This window comes from Felis catus, chromosome F1, assembly GCF_018350175.1.
Source record: "Felis catus isolate Fca126 chromosome F1, F.catus_Fca126_mat1.0, whole genome shotgun sequence".
Lineage (NCBI taxonomy): Eukaryota > Metazoa > Chordata > Mammalia > Carnivora > Felidae > Felis > Felis catus.
Genome location: NC_058384.1, coordinates 43,833,027 through 43,859,367, shown reverse-complemented (window position 1 = coordinate 43,859,367; position 26,341 = coordinate 43,833,027). Strand labels below are relative to the sequence as shown.

Sequence of the window (26,341 nt, the reverse complement as noted above, 5' to 3'; positions counted from 1 at the left end):
GCTCCAGTGTACTAGAACTTGTCATTCACATAAAGGCCCTATAGATCAGTCTTCCTCTGAGCCAAAAAACAGGTGGCCCTTTAACTGGGTCTTTAGTCCAAACGAAACAGCAGAATTTGATCATTTTATGTTTGTCCTTATTCCTTATACAAGGAGTGTCCTCCCAGTACCATAACGTTCACCCCAGCACACTATCCGGGGGAATCCGAAGAGACCCGCCTCTTTCTGGGTGTCTCTTCCCTTACCCCTAAGCCTGGAGTTTTTGTTCCTCATCCTCCACCAGGCTAGTTCCTGCCCCTGAGTTTCCCTGGGGTGCTCAATCCCCCTTAATGGAGGTTTCTTACACTTTCCAGAACCGACTGCATCTGTCGCCAGCCGTTTCCATTGCGGGAGAATGGAACCATGGATAGAGACTCCTCATTCCCTTCATATCTGGGATATGTCTCAGTCACACACACTCAGTCTCTGAGGATTTCCCAACCCCCAAAGCAGTACTTACTGATGGGGTTTTGGGGTGATAGTGGGATGGCCTGGAGCCAATGACCCAGGAAGAATTCTTGAAGACGTCTTTGGTGCACAAAAGCAATTTTATTAAAGCACAGGGATAGGACCCATGGACAGGAAGAGCTGCACTGGGGTTGTGACAGGTAACTGATTGTATACTCTCAGGTTGGGAAGGGGTTAGGGACAGTGTAATAAGTCTCTAAGGAATTTTGGAAGCAAGGTTTCCAGGACCTTGAGGGGCTAGCTACTGTTAGAAAAATCACCATTTATTACCATTTAGTAAAACCTCAGTCATGAGACCCTTCAGGTGTCTATCAGGGGGCCATAAGCTTGGAGTATGATTCCCAGCATATATCTTGGGGGGGGTTGAGATAAAGGAAGTTTCCAAAGGAATTTTTATGTATTAGACTTACAGGACCCTGGGAGGTCAGGATAATGTTGGGCCAAGATTGTCTTTTGCTTCTAACAAAGTGTCATCATCGAGGCAGCTGAGCTCCTAGAAGGACATCACTGCCTGTTTCAAGAACTTGTCAATGGACTGTAGGCAGTAAGGGAATTTAATTTTTCACTTGCCTTTGTTTCCCACATCACCATGGCAAGCACTTATACCCCCTTACAGCTTGATGAGGGTGAAATTAGGGCTCCAGGAATCGGAGTCTATAGGTTTCTGGAGATTAGGCTATGGATCAGATAGCCTTTTTCTTGCAGTTTACTAAGTTATCTGTAAACTGAAGGAGACTCCTGTCTTGCATGACTGTGATCTCTATTAATCATTTGCTTCCTTTCCTTTCCCCTGTTCTTGGGCCACCAGGAGTGTCCAAGGAATATCACATATACTCCACAGGATGGTGGGGGGCGGGCCATGCTATTAGCCTGTACTTTGCCCTCAGCTGGCCCCACGCTCCCTCATCACTTATATTCCAATTTTCCTACCTTGGTGCATGCACGGAGTCACCAGGTCACCACAATGTCTTTTACCCTTTTCCCAGCACCACTTCTTCTGCCTCCAAAGGTAAAGATTTTTGGGCTCCATGGATCCTGCCAGAGGTCAGGGCCCTCCCACAGAAAGGCCACCCAAACCGGGTTGGGGCACGTCTCCCCTGTCACAGGAGGACCTGGACCCCGTGGGTCCAGGTGAATCCCAGACAGCCCCCAAATATGAGAAATGGGCCTACTCACTCAGTCAAAGGAGGGACACAGAGACTCGGAGCAGAATGAAGTGAGACTTTAATCAATGTTCGTGTAAGAGTGGGTGTCTGATGGGCCCGCACGCTTGGGGCAGTTACAGCAGGCAATTTATCTCCTAGCGTGCAACTCCCTCCCCTGATTCCTCATTGGCTGAGTACTACAGAAGTTACAGTCTTACCCGGAAGTCGCCTATGCCCACGTAAGGCGAAAAGGAGTCTGATTGGAACAAATGTACATTCCTCGAGGTGACGCAGAGACTTCAGTTCTTTTGGCACATGCTCATTGCAAAGCCCGTGAAATGGAGAAGGGAAGCAGAACCAGGAAGTGAAGTGTCTAAGGGTTTGGGACTCCATTGTTGGGGGGGCGGGGGGGCGGCGGGTCATTCAAGTTTCCAATAGGTTGTAGACCTATTGTTAACTGGACAGCACAGCTTTTATTTGGTACTTCTGAAAACGAATCATTTCACTTCTCACAAGAGATGAGTTTGTCTTTCATAAGCCTTCCCTTGACAAATACACTGCCTAGGTGCTTTTGCTCTTCCCACCGTGTGTTGGGATATCTAATAAAACCTTCTCATAATTTATTGTGTTTCCCCTCCCATTGGTGTTTACGTATAATAATGGAACTCTACAGTGTAAAGCCTTCATGGCTCAAAAGGATAAGCCTAATGACAATTACGTAAATATTTGGGTAACATGGATGAAACTATTCAGGACTAAGGAGTTTGTTTGGGAACTTCTAAATCTACCACTTCCCAGGCATCATGTGCCCAAAAAAGCTGGCCTTGGCTGAGTGATCAGTTACACTCCAGATGAGCCAGTCCATGAGGAACAAGCTTCCTCACTCATGTAGGAACCCAGGATAACGGGCTCTTCTGGTTCATCAAAGGGATGATGGTTTCAGAGGCAGAGTGAGACTTAGAAGCAATTTATAGCAGCTTCCTACTTAAGGTTAGGATCCAAAATCTACTCCAGTCCATCTCCCCTACCCCTATCTTGAACTTTATTTTCTTTTAAGAATTTGGGGCGCCTGGGTGGCTCAGTCGGTTAAGCGGCCGACTTCGGCTCAGGTCATGATCTCACGCTCCGTGAGTTCGAGCCCCGCGTCGGGCTCCGTGCCGACAGCTCGGAGCCCGGAGCCTGTTTCGGATTCTGTGCCTCCCTCTCTCTGCCCCTCCCCCGTTCATGCTCTGTCTCTCTCTGTCTCAAAAAATAAATAAATGTTGAAAAAATATTTAAAAAGAATTGTATTAGCCTAACCAAACACAAACCACCTGGGTTGAAATCCCAGTTCTGCTGCTTGTCTCAGGACAGTCCTGAGCAGCTCACCTAATGCCTCTAAGCTTATTTTCTCACTGTAGAATTAGGGAAAATAGCAGTGACCCCTTATAGGATTGTTCTGCCCTCCATAATAAGTTTGTGAACGCAAAAGAACTTTCTATGCACAGAGGGATATGGGAAAACGAATGGTTGTTATCATCTGTAACCTTCCATCTCTTGACTCCCTGACCCTGACAGGTGCCATCCACATTCCAACAGTGTCTTTTGGCCCCAAGGAGTTAAACACAACAGCCCTGGCCGAGTTTGGAGAATACATTCATTCAGGTCAGCCACAAGCTGTGGAAGCCTGGCCGGGCGGGGGGGGGGGGGGGGGGGGGGGGGGCGGGGAGGGGGCAGTACCCCTGGAGACATGAGTCTTTTACAAGGTGATAAAGAGCTTCTTTTGTTACTGACCAGAGGACAGCCAAATTCTGTGGGCCTATTTTGAGTTTATACACCATGGGGAGGAATAGAAGGTCTCCAGGAGTCAGAACAGTGGCAGAGTACAGACCGTAGATTTATTTGGCCTTTGAAGGGGTCCCTGGGTGGCTCAGTCGGTTAAACGTCTGACTCTTGATTTAGGCTCAGGTCATGATCTCACAGTTCATGAGTTCAAGCCCGTGTCGGGCTCTGTGCTGGCAGCGTGGGGCCTGCTTGGGATTCTTTCTTTCTCTCCTTTTGCCTCTGCCCCTCGCTTGCTAGTGCTCTCTCTATTTCTCAAAATAAATAAATATTTTTTTAAAAACCTTATTAGGGCACCTGGGTGGCTCAGTCGGTTGAGAGTCCAACTTCAGCTCAGGTCATGATCTCACGGTTCATGAGTTTGAGCCCCGTGTGGGGCTCTGTGCTGACAGCTCAGAGCCTAGAGCCTGTTTCAGATTCTGTGTTTCCCCCTCTCTCTGCCCCTCTCCCACTCGCACTCTATCACTCTGTGTCTCTCAAAAATGAATAAACATTAAAAAAATTTGTTTTAACTTTATTGGAGCATCTGGATGACTCAGTCGGTTAAGCATCTGACTTTGGCTCAGGTCACGATCTTGTGGTTCATGAGTTCAAGCCCCACATCGGTCTCTGTACTAACAGCTCAGAGCCTAGAGCCTGCTTCAGATTCTATGTCTCCCTCTCCTCTACTTCTCCCTTCTCTCTCTCTCTCAAAAATAAATAAACATTAGGGGCGCCTGAGTGGCTTAGTCAGTTAAGCGTCCGATTTTGGCTCAGGTCGTGATCTCACAGTTTGTGGGTTTGAGCCCCACGTCTGGCTCTGTGCTGACAGCTCAGAACCTGGAGCCTGCTTTGGATTCTGTGTCTCCCTCTCTCTCTATCCCTCTCCCACTCACACTCTGTCTCTCTCTCTCTCAAAAAATAAACATTAAAAAATAAAGAAAGAAAGAAATAAGTAAACATTAAAAAAAAGAAAAAAATTTATTTGGCCTTTGAAAAACTAAGACATGTAGCTAGTTGGGTTGGAGTTTGAACTCTCCCTATCTTTGCCCTAAATATGCATCAGTCAATAAATATGATGCAATCAAACGGTAGGGCTAGGAAAAGAAATAAAAGGCACAGCATAAGAATAAGTAGGACCAGGAATTCCTTCTTCTGTGCAAGTTTCCAGAACTATACCCCATGTGCTTCCCACCCCTACCTCCATATACACCTATGTACACACCCCACCCACCCAGGCCCTTTCTTGGATTCTTTACTGCCCCATTTCTGAACTTTGAGTCAGTCAGCAACTTTGTGAGCTGAAGAAAGGATGGGTCAAGAAGAAGAAGGAGACTTGGAACTCCCCACTCCCTGTGTGAAAAGCTCATGGAGAGTAGCGAGACCCTCTTCCTAAATCAAATAAAAAACCAGCTTCTCCAAAGTTGTTGGGGGTGGAAGAGGCTGGCCTAGGTACTTGGCTGCACCCAGTAGTCCCTTCTCTACCACTACCTGTGACCTGAGTAATTGACCTTGAGCACATCCACACCCTCAGGCAGAAGCATGGCTTTACACCAGGCAGAACAATCTCTCCATATTTGCCATGTACAGTAAGAATATTATTTTTAAAAAAAGGTCTTTCTTTTTTTTTTTTTTTAATTTTTTTTTTTTCAACATTTATTTATTTTTGGGACAGAGAGAGACAGAGCATGAACGGGGGAGGGGCAGAGAGAGAGGGAGACACAGAACCGGAAACAGGCTCCAGGCTCTGAGCCATCAGCCCAGAGCCCAACGCGGGGCTCGAACTCACAGACCGCGAGATCGTGACCTGGCTGAAGTCGGACGCTTAACCGACTGCGCCACCCAGGCGCCCCTCTTTTTTTTTTTTGATATAAGGGTCGTGTTTGGTCCCAAGTAATTTGGATATCAGAGACTACTATATTTAAAATTTAACTGGGGCGCCTGGGTGGCTTAGTCGGTTAGGCGTCCGTCCGACTTTGGATCAGGTCACGGCCTCATACTTCGTGAGTTCAAGCCCCACGTCGGGCTCTGTGCTGACAGCTCAGAGCCTGGCACCTGCTTCGGATTCTGTGTCTCCCTCTCTCTCTGTCCTTTCCTTGCGTGCTCTCTGTGTCTCTCTCAAAAATAAATAAACATTAAAAATAAATAAATAAATAAAATTACACACCCCTAGCATCTGTATAACCCTGTAGCGTATACTTGACATAACATGTTAGAGATCAGACCAAGTCAGATCTTGATCTTTTAGCTGTCATAATGATGGAATCTTGATGTGCACATTATTACATAGTAGTGGCACATTAAAAGATGAGGAAGAGGAATTTTAGAGATTGTCTCAGCAAATCAGAAATCAGACTGACTTTGTTCCAGAAGGCTTCCTAAAGGACGCTTATGTTTTTTTAAAAAGGGGGGGGCACTTGGGTGGCTCAGTTGGTTAAACGTCCGAGTTCGGCTCAGGTCGCGATCTCACAGTTCATGGGTTCAAGCCCCATGTCGGGCTCTGTGCTGACAGCTCAGAGCCTGGAGCCTACTTTGGATTCTGTGTCTCCCTCTCTCTCTGCCCCTCCCCTGCTCTCACTCTGTCACTGTGTCTCTCAAAAATAAGTAAACATTTTAAAAAAGAATGTTTTTTAAAGGGGCAGGGGTGCGCATTTTGTATCAAATGGTAGAAAAACCAAAGGCAATTGTTGTATCTGGCTTTCTCTCTCGCTGCTTTTCATCCCTTTCCCTCTAGTCTTTCCTACAGTTTTCAAAACCAGCTTTGTCCAGCATGAAGTCATAGGAGAGTACAGTCACCTGTTCACCGTCCAAGGCTCAGATCCCAGCCTGCAGCCCTACATGCTTCTGGCTCACAGTGATGTGGTGCCTGCCCCTGACGAAGGATGGGAGGTGCCCCCCTTCTCTGGGTTGGAGCGTGATGGCTTTATCCATGGCCGAGGCACACTGGACAACAAGAACTCTGTAATGGTGAAGCACTTTGTTCCCTTCGCCTTGGGGCCCTAAGGATTCGCCCAGGATGGTGAAGCTCTCGCCTGACCCCCGGGAGGCAGGAGGTTATGGTAGAAAAAACCTTAGCTCCAGGAGACTTGGGTTCTAGCCATCACTTCTCTCGGTCTTGATTTCTCAACTGGGAAATAAGGGCTAGAGTAGGTGATCTCCAGGGATCCTTGTAGCTCTGACAGCGACACATTTATCCTTTTCTCCAGGGAGTAAATGTTTTATGCAGAGCCACGCTTCCTCACATCGCATCCCCCAGGACCACTTGAGCTTGTTCTCTTTAAAGACAGTCTGTCTGGGGCGCCTGGGTGGCGCAGTCGGTTAAGCGTCCGACTTCAGTCAGGTCACGATCTCGCGGTCCGTGAGTTCGAGCCCCGCGTCGGGCTCTGGGCTGATGGCTCAGAGCCTGGAGCCTGTTTCCGATTCTGTGTCTCCCTCTCTCTCTGCCCCTCCCCCGTTCATGCTCTGTCTCTCTCTGTCCCAAAAATAAATAAACGTTGAAAAAAAAAAAAACAAAAAAAAAATAAAATAAAATAAAGACAGTCTGTCTGATCGCACCAGTCCTGATGCAGGCAGCTGACTGTCGCCAATGCCCTGATACTCCTTCTTCCATTGTGCTTCTATCCCCCAGGCAATCCTGCAGGCCCTGGAGCTCCTGCTGCTCAGAAACTACATCCCCCGAAGATCTTTCTTCATTGCTCTGGGCCATGATGAGGAGGTAGAGCCTCCTTACCCCATAAACTATCTCTAGGACCCCTATTTGGAGTGGGGGGGGAGGGTGTTTAACTCTAGTCCAGCTTGCTTCCCAGCTGCAGGGTCTCCAGAATATGGTGTGGTGGTTTGCCACCTTCTCTAGGTATCTGTGTGCCAAAACTGTCTAAATCCCTTGACCAAGATGCAGATTCCCAGGCCCTGTGACATAGATTTGAATTTGTTGTTACAAGACTTTATATTTTTTAGAGCAGTTTTAGGTTCACAGCAAAAATGAGAAGGTTGACAGATTTCCCTTACGCCGCCTACCCACACACATGCACAGCCCCCGCCATAATCAACATTCCCACCAGAGTGGTATTTGTGACCGTTGATGAACCTACAATGACAACTCGTAACGACCCAAAGGCCTCATTTACACTAAGGTTTCCTCTTGGTGTACATTGTGTTGGTTTGGACAATTGTATAATGACACGTATCCACCATTTATAGTCTCTTACAGAGTAGTTTCACTGCCCTAAAAATCCTCTGTGCTCCACCTCTCCGTCCCTCTCTCCCTCCCCCAACCCATGGAAACCGCTGAACTTTTTAGTGTCTCCATAGTTTTGCCTTTTCCAGAATGTCGTATAGTTGGACTCATACAGTATGTAGCCTTTTAAGGTTGCCTCCTTTCATTTAGTGATACTCATAGATCTGAATTTCTAACAGACTCCCTGGTAATATCTGAGGCGGGCAGGTGTTCCATCAGTGATACCTGAGAAACACCGGTGTGCTAGAAAGAGAACCAACAGGGAGCAAGGAAGCAATGTTTTATTTCCAGTGATGTCAGTTACTTTGACCTTGGGCCAGTCACCTCGTTCTGTGGGTCCCAGTCTCCTCATTTGTGAAATGAGGGCAATTTGGCCCTTTCAGCTGTGACATTCCAAGATTCTGTGAAGCAGGGTTGTGTAAGGCCCTTGCCCTCCCTCTCCCCCACCCCAAGAAGGAGACTGGGAAGGGAGGTTCTGGAGTGCCTAGCAATGCTGAATGGGTCTTCATTAGCTGTTGGAGGTCTGGCTGAGGAGCACTGTGGTTGTGGGTTCGATGTCTACAGATCTCAGGCCACAATGGGGCTCAGAAGATTTCAGCCCTGCTACAGGCAAGGGGTGTCCAGCTGGCCTTCATTGTGGACGAGGGTAACTTCATCTTGGATGGTTTCATTCCCAACCTCAAGAAGCCCTTTGCCATGTGAGTAAAGTACCCCATCCCCCTCGCCCCCACCTTGGAAGGTGTTCTCATCCCATTTCAGATGACCCCAGCCTGGTGTCTGTGGGCCATACTAAGACAACTCTTTCTTTTACCCCTCTTGCCCTGATCTTCAACCAGTTCTGGGCTCCCCCTTCGCTTTCTCCTCTATTGTAGATTATTTACAGCAGCATGAAGCCAACCTCCTAGCCCTCTAAACCACTGGTCCCATGGGATAATTCAAGGGGGGAGGAAGTCAGGAGGGCCCTCTCTGATCCTCTTCTACAGCATTGCAGTCACAGAGAAGGGTGCAATTGATCTCATGCTGCAAGTAAACATGACTCCAGGCCACTCTTCAGCTCCTCCAAAGGAGACGAGCATTGGTATCCTCGCAGCCGCCGTCAGCCGGTAAGCAACACCTGCCTCTGCCCCCTTGCCAGACTCGGGTTGGGAGACTTGGCGCTCTCCCACTTTGAGTTTGAAGGGGCTAAGCTGCCTGGCCTGAAGCTGGGCTGAGAAGCCACGACGGGGCCACAGAGAGGACAGAGCCACCAGTACCCAGGCGGGGGCTAGAGATCAGAAGAGGGTTTATCCATATTGCAAGCAAGAGCTGGCCAATAAAAGCTAAGTCAGGACACGAGGGCTGCAGGCCGCAGGTGAGCATTTCAGGGTCTCACCTCTGGCTGGGTTTTCTTAGCAAAGTGGGAAGATCTGTATTAAGTCAGTGAAATATGTAACCGATTATCTAGCAGTGTTTAAGGCTTTGTGCCCAGTGATGGGCATACAATGGTGGAAAAAACAGACAGTCCCTTTCCAGAAGGAACTCACAGTTCGCAGCAGAGACTGATAATTGTGCTACAGTGTGGTAGGTGACATGACAGTGGGGGTGCCTCCCTGGACTTGGTAGACAGGGACAGCTTCTTCCGATGGACTAGAGGTGGTTCCATTTGTGCTTGGAGATCTCCAAACGGGTGGGTTGGTGGAGGTGATAGGAAGGTGAATGAGAGACATCCTTACCAGGCCTGTTGAAAAATCCTGTCTCCCTTCATCTCTTCAGACCTCTGACCTTTGACTGGGGTTGGGGAAGTCTTGAGAACCCCATTCTCTTCTAGACTGGAGCAGACACCAATGCCGAACATGTTTGGAAGCGGACTACTGAAAATGACATTGCAGGAACTGGCACATGAGGTGGGAGAAGGAGTCTCACACGCTCCTGGTCAGCTGTGGAAGGGGAAGAAAGGGTGGCAGAGGAGTAGCTTCTAGAGTAAGAGAAGGGCCCACTGCTGACCAGGGCTCTGCACATGCTCACCTATTTTCAGCCAGAGGCTGAGCCAAGGCTTAAAGATCTGGCTTGAGGGGCGCCTGGGTGGCGCAGTCGGTTAAGCGTCCGACTTCAGCCAGGTCACGATCTCGCGGTCCGTGGGTTCGAGCCCCGCGTCAGGCTCTGGGCTGACGGCTCGGAGCCTGGAGCCTGTTTCTGATTCTGTGTCTCCCTCTCTCTCTGCCCCTTCCCTCTTCATGCTCTGTCTCTCTCTGTCCCAAAAATAAATAAATGTTGAAAAAAAAAAAAAAAAGATCTGGCTTGGTCCCAGGGCTTTAGTGCTTCTCTGAGACCCTAAGACCTGACACAACCAGGCACCCTTTGGGAACTGGTTCCCACCCATCCTGGAGGCTACCACTGAGGGCCCTCAAGGCAGATATAAAGCAGGGAGAGACCCAGGCCTCAGGTACAGTGACCCTGGTAGGCTGACGCCTCTGAGATCCCGCTGACCTGCTTCTTTCCCTTACAGTTTCCCTTCCCTACCAATATAATCTTGAGCAACCTGTGGCTATTTGGGCCCCTTGTAAGCAGGTAAAGTTTTCTCTTCCCTTCTCGCTCATCCTCCCCTCCCACCAGACCTACCCAGTCCCCACTCCTTGGCTTAACTGGGCTTGACTAATCATCCCTTAGCCACCAGATGCTACATCTAGTTCATATACAGGATGTCCCTCTTAGTCTTAAAGATCTCCAAGATTCAGGAAACTGGGTGCTCTTCAACCTATTCTTTCTTCACATTAGATGGTTTTCCTATTGTCTGATCTTTGTCCTTTTGCTTTAGGTTAATGGAGAGGAATTACATAACCAATGCACTGGTCACGACCACCACGGCACTCACCATGTTCAATGCAGGAGTCAAGGTAACATCTCCTGGATCCTCCCTATACCTTTTCTTCACTGCCCACCCAGCCCTCTACCCTTTGGCTTTATCTCCTGTCTCCTTCTTCCTTCTCGGATTACAGTTTGAATAATAGGAAGGCCCAATGCTGAATTGTACAATGAGATCAGTTGGGTAAGCCACAAGAGCAGGTGTTCTAGCTGCGGTCCATAAACCCTCTGAAATTGCCAGGTTTTATATATGTGTATTTCGAGGGGTGTCCATGGCCCCTCTCAGGTTCCTTGGGTCCGTACCCCTTCAAAAGCAACCATTACACTAGTATGAAGGAGGGTTGTTTGGGAGTTAATTTTTGTGAACTATACTCATTCAACGTGATATATATTTACCTAGCATGTTGGTCACATAGACTAAATATTCTAACATGTATACCATCAAGGCTCTTTTGATTGTTCTTCATCATACTTTGGAAGATTTATCCACCTAACAAATTTGATGAATGACTAATGTCTTTTCCCTAGTGTTACCCTGTGTTGAAAGAGAGAAACTCACCTGCCATTTATAAAATCTATGATAACATTCGTGATATATACAACACATAATATGTATACATTGTCATCTCCCAAAATACACTAAATAATGGGTAACCTTAGCAAACATAAATTCTATAAAGTTTACTCTCACAGTAATACGTTTTGAGTGATTGTTTTTTTCCAAGAACTACTTTTTGGCAAACTGGTCTACTTCCATTTAGATTAGCCACTAAGAGGCATCTCTGTTTAAAGGAAGAAGCCATGGAGTGCCTGGGTGGCTCAGTCAGTCGAGTGTCCAACTCTTGATCTCAGCTCAGGTCTTGATCTCAGGGTCGTGAGTTCAAGGTCCACATTGGGCTCTGTGCTGGGTATGAAGCCTGTGAAAGAAGGAAAGGGAGGGAGGGAGAGACAGAAGGAAGGAGGGACGAAGGAAGTCACAGCCACACTGGTTAGCCTGGGCCTAGGCCTTTCTGAGAACTTGAGAGAAGTGACACCCTTCCAGTTACTACCAGTACCACCAGCACAACATTAAGGCGTGCTGTTCACCTTGCACACAGTGTGGCCTTGCGGAGCTCTGGTAATCTGGGGCCCAGGCTGAGCCTGGCACCCCAGTGAATTCCTGGCATGACTGACTGAAGTGTCCAGTGCGTCGGCCAGACCTGAGCTGTCTTCAGCTGCCTTAAAGTGTTCACCGGAATAACAGTACTGTGTCCTTGCATTTGAATCCCACTTTATCTGTCCAGAATCCTTTATATTTGTTACTCTATTTGATCCTTTTCACAGCTCTCCTAGTACTATTGTCCCAATCGCCATTTGGGAAACAGAGGCACCAACAGGTTTTAATTATTCAAAATCACACAGGTGCTTTATAACAGCCCAGTTCTTCTGTCCCTAGTCTGGTGCTGTTTTGCACCAAACCAGTGCAAAGAAAGATTCAGAGTCGAGGCATCTGTTCTCTCATGGCCCCTGAGGAAAAAATCCACTGAGAGCCTAACTCTCTTCTCCAATTAGGCCTGTGTTCTTCCTGGTCAGGCAGAGAACGGAGTCAAATTTTGCAATTAGACATGGGAAACCACCCTCATCGTCCCCTTCGGGGAGCAAACACACCATGACTGGCCTGCAGAGGCTCTGGGTGCCCTGTCCTGAGTAAGCTGTAACCGCTGCGGGAATGTCCTGGGCGCCCTGAGAAAGACAGCGTAGGCACGAGACTGCCAGTGGCGCTGCACGGGGCCAAAAGAGACATGTCTGGGTGGTCACAGAGAAAACAGTCTTGCTCTGAGCAGCTCTCCAGGCCCAAGACCCCCCCCTCCAGGCCCAGGAAGCACGGAGATCTGACCTAACACAGAAACACATCTCTAGCTCTGAACATTACCACTTGTCAAGGGCCCAGAGAAGACAAGGGGCTGGCCAAAACTTAAGCCCTGGACCTTTCAATCAAGTCAGCTTCCTTTTTCTCTACTGGGTATGGTTGGCCCTTCCTGGGCGGGGAGCACGGGTGGCTCAGCCCAGGGTTTGTGGTTCCCTCTCCAGGTGAATGTCATCCCCCCGGTGGCCCAGGCCATAATCAACTTCCGGGTTGACCCTGCACAGACAGTCCAGGAGGTACGTAACCTGTGTTTCCAACAACTGGCTCAGTGTCAGGGAGGTGTGGTCCTCTGGATTTGGGTTTAGCTGCAATCCCAGGGCCGGCCCACCTGCTTTTGTTGACTTGTTCAATAACATCGACAATTTTCGAAGGCTTCTGGGTAGCTGGCTAGGAATAGGAGACCTCTGGTACAGGGAGCCTGGGGGCGGGAGATGACTCCTGATAAATGGTGACAACTGCGTGTGGCACTGTCCTAAGGGTACACGTGCTCATTGAATGCCCACCGCCCACTATGAGGTAGGAATTGTATCATCCTTCTTTAACAGGGAAACTGAGGCACAGATCAAAAAGACAGGTAAGTGAGCACCTAGGCGGCTTAGTGAGTGAAGCATCTGACTTCGGCTCAGGTCGTGATCTCACGGTTTGTGAGTTTGACTCCACGTCGGGTGAGCTCCAGCCCCGCTTGGGGTGAGCATGAGCCCCATTTCTCTTTCTTCCTCTCTCTCTCTCTCTCTCTGCCCCTCACTCACTTGCACCCTCTCTCTCTCTCAAAAACAAAACAAGACAAACAAACAACAGCAGGTGAGGGACTTGCCCAGGATTGCACATCTAGCAGGCTAGTTCCAGAACCGCCACACCGGATGACGATTAAAACAATTAGGGGTGAACAGCCGAAGGACCAGTGCAAGGAAGGGAACTGTCACTACCTCTGAGGGTCAAGAGAGGCTTTTCTGACGGAGAAACTTGAGCTTCAATGGAAAGGACAAACAGCACCTTGTAGAAGCCAGGCGTTCAAAGTCAGGCTAAAATAACATAAGGCTAAAGAGGAGGACCGACCGGGCAAAAGTGGCAGGTGGTGAAAACGGAGTTGTAGCGTGGGGGTCAGGGCCTTGCGTACCTTGCTGAGGATTTGGGGCTCTGATTGGCGGACAGAGGGAACCGTCAGAGGTCTTCCAACAGGGCCGTGATGTCCCCAGCTGTGCTTTTAGGAAGCTGGTGCTGGTGGCAATGCAGAGGAAGTGTCAGAATAGGAAGAGGTGTTTGGGAAGCTGTTACAGCCTCTCAGGCAGTGGACTGGGCCCGGGTGATGGGGCGGAGAAGGGCACCTGCCAGGGACGTGGGAGATGGGGTCAGCAGAATGCCGTGCGTCCCAGGCACGGGGAGACAGAAAGGCAGGATGGCTCCAAGGTTTGTGACCCGGGTGGCTGGCCAGGTGCCGATGCCTTTAACCAAGATCAAGAGTGTAGGAAGCAGAGCAAGTTCACAGAGAAACGTAATGGTCGAGAAGTTTGAGAAGCTTATAAATTATAAATAGGCAATTATAAATACCTCGGGTTTGGAGAGCGAATGAACAAGAGATACAGGCTGGAGTGTTATTAACATAAATGAAACCTCTGGAGTCAATAAAATCCCACAGGAAGGATGTGCAAAATTAGAAGTAAAGAGGATTGAGGACAGAGCCTCGCAATGGCCTGCTACAAACACCAAATTAAAAACTATTAAAATCAGTGTGTAATTGCGAGCTGTGCCCTGACGCAGAGGGCCCAGGTGCTAGTGGAGAACCAAACGGAGAACCAGACCTGGCATGGGGGTGGGCAAGCCTTCCCCAGGGAAGTGGCATTTGAGCTGAAAGATAAAGGGTGAGTAGACATTATTCGGAATGTTTGTCATCTTCAGGAGAGGCTAGCTTATTTAAAAGGCAGGTTAAGGGGCGCCTGGGTGGCGCAGTCGGTTAAGCGTCCGACTTCAGCCAGGTCACGATCTCGCGGTCCGTGAGTTCGAGTCCCGCGTCAGGCTCTGGGCTGATGGCTCGGAGCCTGGAGCCTGTTTCCGATTCTGTGTCTCCCTCTCTCTCTGCCCCTCCCCCGTTCATGCTCTGTCTCTCTCTGTCCCAAAAATAAATAAATGTTGAAAAAAAAATTAAAAAAAAATAAAATAAAATAAAAATAAAATAAAAGGCAGGTTAAGCTAAAAAAAAAAAAAAAAAAAAGAGTTCAAAAGGTAAATCTAATCCTTCAAAAAATGACCTTAAGAGGCAACCCAACAACTCTCAAATGAATGATATGTTCCAGAATTCAGCAGGGGCAGGGGCAGGTGGTGTTCCCTGAGTCTCTGATGCGGATCCTCGAGGCGCAGCCCCCCTTAGACTTCATGGTCCTTTCTCCCTAAGTTCTTCACCCTGAGGGTTTTGTTTGTCCTCACGCAGGGTGGGAGGCACACCCCCTCGGTGCAGGGGGGTGGGGGCAATGGACTGATGGCCTGCCCAGAGTCACCCAGCATTCGGGGGAAGCTGGGACCGGTGTGAGCCCTGGGCTCCGCTGCTTTTCATCAAGTGCCAACCTTTGTCCTCTCCCTGGAGGATCACGGGGCCAGGAAATCACTGAATTCCCCCTATTGAACTTCTTTCAACCAGTTTTTTTCCAGCCTAGTTCCAACTCCATGCCCTTTCCAAGGGCTGTTTTCCACCAGCTGGGGTTTGCGTCTCCCCGGATTCTGGCGCTCTTCCCTCCTCTCTATTCCCGCGCCATAGTGCCCTTCCCAATCTATCTCATGAAATCCCTGGACCCAGCCTGCCCACCTGCCCCAGTGAGGAATGAATGGAAAGTCTCCCATCATCCTGAAAGCACACAGCACCCTTTTGTTCTGGTCCTTTCTCTCCCTCATGCCCTGGTTCCATGCACCAGGTTCTGTCCTCAGATATCGTGCTGGTCCGAGGGCCAAGGGTACAGGGCCTAGGACTGGATCTGGCAGGAGCATAAACAGTTCCCAGAACCTTCTTCCTCCACCTCTAACTGGGTTCTCCCATGTTGTGGCTGTAAATAGGTCCCTGGCACCTGTCTATGAAGAACAGTCTTCAGAAATGTGCCAGGCTACCCTGTAGAAGGTTTGTGCTGAATGGGCCTCAAGGAGAAAAATAAGGCTACTGGGAGATGTTTCAGGAAGCCCCCACTTAAAGGAGAGTTTGGGAATATGGTACCTTGGATGATAATGAGTTTCTCAGAGGCTGGATGTCTACCGATCTAGAGTGTGGTAGACAAGATTCTTTGCTTTCTTCATTTCTTCACCAAGTGTTTATTGAGTGGCTGCTATGGTCTAAACACCTGGGGAAATGGTGAGCAAGACGGCCAAGATTCCCATTCTGGTGGCACTACGCTCTAGTGGGGAAGGGACAGCAATAAGCAAGTAATCAAATACTTTAAGAGGTTGGGGTGCCTGGGTGGCGCAGTCGGTTAAGCGTCCGACTTCAGCCCGGGTCACGATCTCGCGGTCCAGGAGTTCGAGCCCCGCGTCAGGCTCTGGGCTGATGGCTCAGAGCCTGGAGCCTGTTTCCGATTCTGTGTCTCCCTCTCTCTCTGCCCTCCCCCATTCATGCTCTGTCTCTCTCTGTCCCAAAAATAAATAAATAAACATTGAAAAAAAAATTAAAAAAAAATACTTTAAGAGGTTAAGTACCATAAAGAAAATCATGTGATGATGGGTCCCAAAGCGATTGTGAAGTGGGGGTGGAACAGAGTCAGTCCTCCAAGGCGACATTTACCCTGAGACCTGAGATAGAGCAAAAACCTGGAATTGGCAACCAGGCAGCAGGGGCACAGAAGACATTCAGGGGCGCCTGGGTGGCTCAGTGGGTAAAGCATCCAATTCTTGATTTCGGTTCCAGTCATGATCTCACAGTTCCTGGAATTGAGCCCTGTGTCAGGCTCTGCATGGGGCTCCATAGCCTGCTGGGGATTCTCTCCCTCTCTCTCTCTCTCTCTTCCCCTCCCCTACTATGCGCTCACATGCACACATGCTCCCTCTCTCAAAGTAAATACACACACACAAAACAAGAGGGGCGCCTGGGTGACTCAGTCATTAGGCAACCAACTTTGGCTCAGGTCATGATCTCACAGCTGGTGAGTCCAAGCTCCCCATCCGGCTCTCTGCTGTCAGTGCAGAGCCCTCTTCAGGTCCCCCATCCACCTCTCTCTCTGCCCCTCCCTCACTCCAGCTCTCTCTCTCTCCCTCTGTCTCTCAAAAATAAATAAACATGAAAAAAAAGAAGACATTCATAACCAAGTTGCTCAAAGGCAGAATGGATTGTAACTCGTGATGGTGCACTTTCTGCCATGGAAGAATTCAAGCACAGGCTGGATGGTAATCTCGTGAGTGTCTATGAGAGGCCTCGCCTTACAGCAAGATGGAGGCTGGACTTGCTAACTCTAACTCTAGAGCCCTTACCAAGGTGTTGATATCCCTTGTCCTTGCCTTCAACAAACTTATCATTCCCTTGAGGGGAAAACATATCTACACGCAAAACAGAGGGAACACGTGATGGCGTGGGAATGTGCGGTAAGGGCTGTAGGAGCTCAGAGAAATGAGAGACCAATGTGCCTTAAAGTAACCTTCGAGGTCCCTCTTACCACCGGCGGGTCCCTCCTCTTAGTCCCATCCTTGTGCCCCTGATTACTGCCCAGGCTGACCCCTCTATTCTAAACAAATAGCAGCTAGCATATATTGAGTGCTTACTGTGTGCCAGGAACGGGCCCAAGCACATCACGTAGGTTAATTCCAGTGGTGGTCATAACCACCTTACCAGGTAGGTGTTCCTCTTATCCTGACGTTAACAGGTGAGCGTGCAGATGGCACAGAGGTTAAGCAGTTAGCCCCAGGTCACACGACTATAAGCGGCTGTCCGTGGCACGAAGTTTGGTGTCACTGCTCAATTTTTGTGCATGCCCCTCTCCAGGCTCAGACTGTCCCTGCTTCTTCTCCATCAGCTTCATATCCTCTCCTCAAATTCTGGATTCTTAAAATCCATACCACTAAGGAATCCATCCTCCTGGGCCGCCTGGCTGGCTCAGTCAGAAGACCGTGCAACCATTGATCTCAGGGTCGTAGGTTAGAGCCCCACATTGGGTATAGAGGTTACTTAAAAAAATAAACAAACTTTAAAGAAAGAAAGAACACCATCCTCTTTCTGGCCCTCCTTCCGATCACCTCGACCTCTATGTGCTTTGGAGACAGTAAATCATCACCCTTGTGAAGTCAGAGACCAGATTCAGATACCCAGCCCAGTGATACTCACTGTATAACCCTGAACAAGTTACTTCATGAGACAACTCCAACTATTTTTTTTTTTTTTTTTGGCTCATATCTTTTAAATTTCTGGTATCCAGCATTCATCACCTGCTTTTATGCTCCTGACCAGAAACACAGAAACACAGAAATGAGGTAGACATAGCCCCTCCTCTTATGTCAGGACCTGGCCTAGCACTTAGTAGGAAACTTGGTCTCTTGTGGCCTCTCACTGAGGGGGGCTCCCATGTGTGCCCTCTTCCATTTCTGGGGGCAGGAATCTTCAAGTAATTTGGGACAGGGGGCAGCAGGCACAGTCCTAACCCACCTTACAGGGGATGACTGGGAGCCTCCCAGTTGGTTGAGGATATATCAAAACTATGCATTAATTCTTATATTAGAGAATTTCAGACAGAAGCGTAGAGCGAAAATAAGCTCAGATAAATGAGTTGTCCATCCTCCTTCCAACTAATCCAACAGCAGGGAATTGGGGTTGGCTCAATGGTGGTTTCTAAGCCAGAAATAGGAACCTTCGTTTCCTTTCCAGACTCAGCTCCTAGCATACTTCTAGGGGACACTGACCTAAAAAGGAGTACCCTTGAGATAATGTCCCCCGTGCAGGTGATCCTCAGCTATGGGACACCCCCCTTTCTAGGACAGAAGCAGTTCTAAAGCAATTGCTGATCAAATGAGTTGAGGCTAGTGCTGGGGCTTTCCCTGTGTGGTGGGGTGGGCTTGGGGACCACCCTAAGCCAGCCTCCTGGTCCATTCCCACAAGGCTCCATGTGACCTGAGCCTCAGGGTCTGGTCTGCGTCCTGCCTGAGACCAGGACCTGTGCTGGATTCAGCTCTAGTTGTTTCAGACTGAATTCTCTAGGAGCTTCCTCAGGTTCCTTCCTGAGGAAAGGAAGCAAAGAAAGAGCTTGAATACCAGTCCCCCAACTCCTGACTTTTTGTCTGTGTTGAGCTCATCTTCCTGGCTCCAGTGCAGTTAGTTACAAACAGGAAGCAGGGATGCCCAAAGAGGAGAAAGAAGAGTGTGTGACCTTTTCCTCAACTGTCTGTGGCTCCCAGGTTGAATGAGGTCATCACATCTATCACCCTTGCCTCAAGATGGTTGAGTTCCCCTTTCTGCTGTCTCTTCTACATTCCACCCGGCCCATGACTCACGGCCCAAGAGGAAGGACACACAATTTCCTGATTTCCAATTCTCTGCCTGCCTCATGGCTGTAAGGCAAGCCTCCTGAACATTTAACCTAAATCTACCGTGCTGTAGATTTCTTTCCAAGAAGACCCAATTCTTCTATCTCCTACTGCCAATCAGCTGAAATTGAGGTCCCGGTGCTAAAATGAGCTCCTCTGTAAGCTCCAAAGTCCTGCCTTGCTGGAGACAAAGCAGGACTATTTCGATTCATATGGTACTCGCACAGCAGATAGTAAGAACTCAAACTCCCATTTGTTTGCTCCCTCAAGGTCCTAGAACTCGTCAAGAACATTGTGGCTGACAGCAGGGTCCAGTTCCACGTGTTGAGTGCCATTGACCCCCCACCTGTCAGCCCCTCTGACCATCAGGCCTTGGGCTACCAGCTGCTCCGCCAGACCATACGGTCTGTCTTCCCGGAAGTCAACATTGTTGCCCCAGGTAATGACTTCATCATCTGTGACTACAGGGAGCCAGGGGCTGGAACTGTTTCCTATCTAATGTCTACTGCCCCACCTCCACCCCAGCTGTTCAGCCTGGAAACATCTGGCTGCTTCCCCTCGTGATGGGACTGGAACTGTATTTTCCTCTTGGAGTGGAAGTCAGAAAGCAAACAGGAAAAGAGCAGAAACAATAAATTAGATCAGTCATGCCTGGGTCCTGGCTTCACCTAGGCCAGCCACTCTGGCATGGAGGAGAGGATCAGCCCAGACCCCACCCCCACCCCCACCTTACTCCTTGAGGAGCCACAGAAGAGGCCAAGTTTCCCCCAGGCTGGTTCTGATCTATGCAAGGATAATAGCTCAGCAACAGAGCTCAGAATCTGCTGCCCAGAAATGCCTCCCCACCTCTACCATTTGCATTAACCCCCTTCACCTCTCCCAGCCCAGACAGCAGTGCCTCTATGCCCTTTCCCTGGTCTTCCAGCATACCTTCCGTACCTATACTGGGTAGATGGTGGCTCTCCGATTTAACAGTGGAAGAGGGTTACCTAGGCCACTTATTACAGTGAAGGGTTAGGGCTCCCAAAGATTCAGCCTAACCAAATCTGGAGAGGACACTGGAGTCTGCCTTTTTAACATCCCTCAGGAGATTCTGAGACCAGATGATGGCTGACCACAGTTTGAGGATCTCTGGTCCACGATGTGAGGATGGCCCATAACGCTAAGACCTGTGTCCAGTTTTGTCTTTTAAATCTAGGTTTATCACGGATTCCCTCATTTTCTAAGCACATACTTAGGACCTGCCTCTGTGCTAGGCATGGGCCCATAAACAGCGTCCGGTGAAACTCTGCATCCACAAGATCAGCTGTGAAAAGGGCAGCCTTGTTTTTTAATCAACCAAAATCTAGCTATAAGCCCCACTCCTCAGGAAATCCAACCTCAGGTATTACTGAGACCTCCAGGCTCCCCACCACCACCCTCATTTTGAATCAGGCCCCGAGGTCTTACGTAGCAACCTGACATGGGAGTCCCTTGGCGGGTGGTCATAGGTCCTTGGGGCTCCCTCTGAGACATCCATTACCTAGCTAGAAAGTCACTTCAGGTTAGAGATTCCCTCTGAATTCCGGAGAGTAGGATCTTTGACTCTAGACATAAGACCCCGTCTCCCTGAACATACCAGGCAACCATCCCCTCCGAGGTCTGCCCCCTACTCGAACTCCTGCCACAGAGCAGGGCTGGGTCTCCACCATCCGGGGACCCTGGCCCTCACAGTCCCCGATTCTTCTCTCTTGGCTCTCAAAGCTCCCTACGCTACCCTCTCCCCTCTGGGGCAACCGCCATAATCCTAACAGGGTTAGGCTTTTACGGGGAAAAAAGATAAGCAGGCATCAACTGATAGAAATCCCTAAAGCAAGGAGTTTGAAGGGCCTGGTTACCCATTTGAAACCGGAAGTGGAAAATGAAACAAAACACAGACTGACATCTCAGATCATCCCACCACTCTTCACTGGGTGCTTCAGGGGGTCTTTTCTCAGAGAATGCTCCCCCCGGGGACAAGGCCCAGCCCTCACTGGAGAGGGGGTGAGCTGCTCCTACCTTCAGGAGAGCAAGACACTGGAGAATAAACATCCTGGGACTTTCCTAACCTCAGGTTTGACTCTTGGAAAACAGAAAATAACAGGAAATTATGTTCTACTTTAAGGGGACTGCATTTTATAACAGTAAAACTCCCCGGGGGCGTGGGGGGGGGAGGGCGTGTTTATTTCTGACCTAGGGTGGTGTAAAGAGAGCTGAGGCAGTAAAGAGCTGATATCTAGATTTCCGAAATAGCCCGGGGAAGGGTATAAAATGAAGGTACTGGCTTCCCTGGTCCTCGTGGAGCGAGGACACTTGGCTCTGGATCATTCGGGGATGGCTCACCAACGCCCTTGGGAGGAGACCCCATGCTTCTGGCCGAACGGTGTTTTAGAAGGTGTTGAGAACGGGTAACCCGAAGGTTAAAAATTCAGAGCGACAGGCTCCCAGGAGGGCCCAGGTGATGTTCTTATTGGCCCAGGGGCCCTAATTTTCCTGCCAGTCCACCTCCCACCGGTATCTTGGCTTGATTATCCACATCAAGCCTCACCGTCCTTCATTTTCTCTGTCCAGGCATTTGTATCGGCAACACAGACAGCAGACACTATACAAACCTCACCACCGGCATCTACCGGTTCAACCCCCTCTACCTGAATCCTCAGAGCTTCCGGAGGTGAGTGAGTGGAATAGGTCTGGAGAGCAAGGGGCAAAGAAGAGGTACATCTGACCTGTCCCCACCCCTTTCTCCTGCCAGCCCACAGAACAGGAGAAAGCTGGGGTTTGCACAGGCTAAAATGAAGACTTCTAGAACCCAACTGGCCAAACTTCCTCATGGCCAGAGCCTTGCCACTCCCCAGAGTGCATGAAAATTGGCCACTGGTTTTCTGGGATGGAGATAATCAGATGATTGGAAAGTCTCTGGTGGAAGTAGGACCCTTGGGTCTTAATCCCTCCACCTCTTCCCTTTGGGAGCATGCTTACCCTCTGGACGTCATTTTCTCCCCAGAAGGGGAGACTCCAGACTTCTCAGTTTCCATTCAGTGAAACAGACCCGCCTGTGGTCAAAGGTGGACACATGCTTTGAATTCTCAGAAGAAAACACTCTATAGGGGAGCCTGAGTGGCTCCATCGGTTAAGCCTCTGACTCGTGGTTTCAGCCCCGGTCACGATCTCAGGTTCGTGGGATCGAGACCCGCATCGGGCTGTGCGCTGACAATCCAGGGACTGCTTGGGATTCTCTTTCTTCCTCTCTCTGCCCCTCCCCTCTTCCCCTTTCTCTCAAAGTAAGTAAATAAAACATTAAAAAAAAGAAGAAGAAAACACTATAGGGATCTAAGACATGATCATCAATTTTAACTATTGTATGTGAATTACTACTTTGTGGGTTCTTCAGCAAAATCTTAGTCCTTGGGCGTGGGGGGTTGACTTCCCTCTACCTTTCTGTTCCTTACCATATCCAGACCTGGTTTCCCCCCTCTAAGTCAGTTGCCAGTAGAATGAAAATACTGTATTCGAATACGAGCTCAAGAACAGCTTTCATGGTTTCTGTTTGTTTCTTAACTGGAGCCGCAGGCCGCTGCTCTTTGTTTCCTTTCATCTTTGAGGTGACGTGTGTGGTGTGGTTGTGTGTTGGGTGGTGTGGAGGCTGGTCGTGGGCACAGGATCAGATGGAAATTTCCTAGGTGCAGTAGACGTGCCCTGGGCAGTCTCCCTCTGTCTCCTTTTGTGCCCCTAGCAATGTGGGGGCCAGAGGACTCTAGCCTGAGAGAAAGAGAATTAAAAAGATAATTTCCCCTCAGGGGACAAATTATCAAATCGATGCCAGGGCAGGAAATGATTCTGAACTCCCCAGGATTTTGGTATTTTCTTCCCCCCACCATTCTTTGCCACGGTCATGGATCCAGGAAAGATGACCTACGTGTCACATGAAACCTCACGTCTTACAAATAGCCTCTCCCACGTGCCCACTTCCTACCCCTGGAGGGTCAAAGGCCAGTGGCTTCAGGGCATGTGAGATGGGGGTACTCTGCACTAAGGCTTGTGCTAAAGCGGTTGGCTTTCTCCAACCTTCCCCTAAATCTCTCCCACAGCATCCACGGCATCAATGAGAAAATCTCAGTCCGCGCCTACGAGACCCAGGTGAAATTCATCTTTGAGTTTATCCAGAATGCTGACACAGACCAGGAGCCAGTTCCTCACCTGCACGAACTGTGAGGTCAAGGAGCCAGCTGGATTAGGGGTGCCCGACCTCAGCCGAGGCTAACTCAAGGGCAAAGCTAATGTCGATGAAACTTTGGGTCAAAACCACATTATGATACATCACCCTCTTGCCTTGATCACCCCGGATTCACCAAAGAACAGGCCAAGGAGTAGGGAAGGGCCAGCAGAAATCTGGCTTCTCCCTTCCTCTGAACATCTGCATCCCTAGGCTGACCAGTGCTTACTGCCTTCTTGTCCCCGTCTTAGAGGTTACCCGGCTTGTTTGTCTTGCGCTGGTTATTTAACCACCCCTTATTAAGGCCAGACTTAACAAATGCAGATTTGGGAAAATCTCAAGCAGGTTTTACCTTCTAGAGATGTTTAATTTAGGGCATGCTGGCCAGGCTGCCTTCTCCGTTGCTTATCTATTTCTTTTTGCTGTAACTTCCTTTCTCTCCCCGCACCTCCCTTGGATTTTTTAGCTGGCTTTTCATCTCTCCTCTCCTGCCCCTGCATCCCTTCTCCTCCAATTTATCCTACATCTGGAGCAGAACTTAGTCAAACTGTGATACCACTGTAATCACTACAACAACTAGTCAAATAACGTGAGCTATGCGGCATGAAGTGGTCGCCGAGGGGTGGCACTGAGGCAGGGGGGCCTTGGAGGAACCCCCAGCCTCCCGGTTCTGGAGGCTGGAGCCTGGAGAAAAAAGCCTCTGTCCTTGGGCTCCTCCAAAGGGCTCCCTGGGCTTTGCTCCCTCCCTTGCCCTGTTCCCACCACCTGCTTCTGCCTCACCCCGGGAGGCACTAATCTGTGGAAACATTTCCCTGGCACTTCCTATGGGCTGAGCTCCCAAGAGAAGGGCACTCGTGATCCCGCCTCTCAGTGGAGCCCAGGACCAGCAGGGCTCCGGCCCTGGCATCTGGTCCTGGTTCTGACCTGTCAAAGGGAAGGTGAAGGGCATGGGGTGGGGGGGGGGGGGGAGCCAGGAGGAGCCTGACTTGAGGGTCTCTGCCCCAGGCGGCCGGGCAGAGAAGGAGCAAGCTGCACTCCCTTAGGGAACAGCAGGGCTCCTGTCTTCTCTCTGCGGAGTCCGACCCTGAGCATATTTGAATCTGCTTAGTAGCTGCCAGGTAGGGGGCACTGGAAGGCAGCATTTCTTGGCTCCAAGCCGGGAGCTGAGTTTTGTGGGTCACTAGGGAGTTGGGGTCAGAGAGCGAGACGCAGAGGGAGCAGGGACTTGAGAGACTCCATTTTTCCTCACCAGACAAAGACCTTTCCCGCCTTCCTGGGGTTTGACAGCCGTGGGCTCTTTTTCCCTCCTCACACTCCCCGGCCCCCGGTTCCTCACCTCCCTCCCATGGCTGTGAGCTCTCCCTTGAAGTTTAGGCTTAATGGAAAGTGTTAGAAACACAGTGTGAGGATTATTTGAGCTTTTTTGCTACTCCCCCTAAGATTCACATTCCTTCCCTCACCCTCCCTTTTTGTTGCCAATTCAGTACTTATTCAGCCTTTGTTGGAGGGTGAGCTGAAGAACAGAAATAATCCTTCACATTCGTACAGAGCTGTACAAAGTGCTGTCGTCCACCTGATTTCGGCAGAGCCCCGTGAGGAAAATATTACTGCCCCTTCTTACAGAGCAGGAATTGGTTCTCAGACCAGTTACACAGCCAGCTAGGGGCAGATTCAAACCCGTGTCACCTGGCCCCAGATGCACCATTTTTCCATGATCCTAAATTAATGATGGAATCTACTTCCCATCCGTTATCTGACTCAATCCCGACAACAGCTCCAAGGGGCTATTGCCCCTGTTTTACAGATGAGGCAACTGAGACTCCGAGGTTAAGCACTTTGCCCAAGGTCATGCAGGTGTTGGGAGCAGAGTCTCTCTGAGTCCAAAGCCTGTGCTAGTAGTACTGAAGGGGAAACTGAGACTCATCTGAGAAGTCATCTGCCCAAGATCACACAGTTCTTAAGGGGCAGCCGTGGAATTCAAATGCCAGTCTAAAATCCCCAAGTCCAGTGCCTTTTCAATCGCACCACATTGCCCGTCCCAAGAACCTGTGGTGTGTGGCTCATTCATTCCGATCCAGGGAGATCTCAAGGACAAAGGCTGTTTTACCATCGGCTTTGATTCGTAGCTCAAGCTCTCTGTGTTCCCCTGGCCGACCTCACTCTATTCACACCTCTTCCCTCCGTCTGCCAACACTCCTTACCGCCCCCACCCCAGCTTCTGAGTTGGGCTCCTCTCCCTTCTTTGAGTTTAGGGACAGCTAGGTCTCTAATAACCCATGGGATAATTGGAAGGAGAATGAGCAGGGGACCTGGTCCCCATTGGATCGCACCATTCTCTTCTAGTGTCAGAAAGGATAGTCTTTTCCAGCGCCTGGAGTGGGAAGGAAGACCGTTGAGAGGGAACTGCTCCAAATCCTGGTTCTGAGAACGCAAACCTTCCAGCCCTATGGCCCCCAAAGGCTCTGGAAAGAATGAAAATGCTGGCCAGACCAGGACAACGTGAGCTCTAAGACTCTGGGCAGGAAGGAGCAATGAATCTGAAACTTTCCCCCACCCCTCCCCACATCCATCTACCACTCCCGAAATCCTCCTGGAAGGAACCTCGGCGATAATCACAGGAATACCCTACGTCCCCATCCAAGACTTCACTCAAGCTTCTTACTCATACCTCAGGTTGGAAAGAAGGCAAAATCTTCCCAAGCAAAGAGGATGGGATGGGAGTCCCTTGATGTTGCCCCAGGTTGCTAAAAAATGTGGCCATTCTGGATCCAATATTCTCTCCTTCTGGAGGAGATAGTAGAAAAAGACAAAGTTCCTGCTGGAGAACTGAACACTTCATTAGTCTGTTTGGGTTTTTTTTGAAAATTTAAATCCACATAATTTTATAAAAATGAAACTACCTGCAATTTCAGGGTTCAGTGTCCATGCAGCTGCCAATAAAAAGGATAAGCATCATGCTTCATATGTGTGACGTCTAGACCTACAAATATAAAGATGGAAGAATAACAGAAAGCGTTTAATACCCAAAAATATTCCTCAGCCACCATGTGCAATGCTGTAAATACTACACTAATTCGTGACGACCCCCAGAACCAGACACTAGAACTCCAAGAGGAGCGAGAAAATGGACAGTCAGCCCTGCTGAGAAATAGCATGTTGTCCAGGGATCCATCGCAGTCGTGCTGAGAGGAAGG

At 49.5% G+C, this 26,341-nt stretch overlaps 1 protein-coding gene across 3 annotated transcripts in view; it reads left to right on the top strand.

Annotated features, from left to right (window-relative positions):
• PM20D1 (peptidase M20 domain containing 1) overlaps nucleotides 1-26,109 on the top strand; it is a 34,589-nt gene extending 8,480 nt beyond the window's left edge. The window contains exons 2-14 of one of the 3 annotated variants that reach the window (XM_045048681.1): nucleotides 354-647; nucleotides 3,210-3,296; nucleotides 6,187-6,419; nucleotides 7,081-7,167; nucleotides 8,254-8,387; nucleotides 8,673-8,792; nucleotides 9,497-9,572; nucleotides 10,175-10,236; nucleotides 10,484-10,562; nucleotides 12,601-12,672; nucleotides 19,187-19,355; nucleotides 21,506-21,605; nucleotides 23,023-26,109. In XM_045048681.1, the coding sequence (XP_044904616.1) occupies nucleotides 614-647; nucleotides 3,210-3,296; nucleotides 6,187-6,419; nucleotides 7,081-7,167; nucleotides 8,254-8,387; nucleotides 8,673-8,792; nucleotides 9,497-9,572; nucleotides 10,175-10,236; nucleotides 10,484-10,562; nucleotides 12,601-12,672; nucleotides 19,187-19,355; nucleotides 21,506-21,605; nucleotides 23,023-23,146 (1,377 nt within the window). In that variant the 5' untranslated portion in view covers nucleotides 354-613 and the 3' untranslated portion in view covers nucleotides 23,147-26,109. The remainder of the gene's footprint in view (nucleotides 1-353; nucleotides 648-3,209; nucleotides 3,297-6,186; nucleotides 6,420-7,080; nucleotides 7,168-8,253; nucleotides 8,388-8,672; nucleotides 8,793-9,496; nucleotides 9,573-10,174; nucleotides 10,237-10,483; nucleotides 10,563-12,600; nucleotides 12,673-19,186; nucleotides 19,356-21,505; nucleotides 21,606-23,022) is intronic. The other 2 variants (XM_019822127.3, XM_003999420.6) reach the window with 2 other exon arrangements.
• Nucleotides 26,110-26,341: the final 232 nt, after the last annotated feature.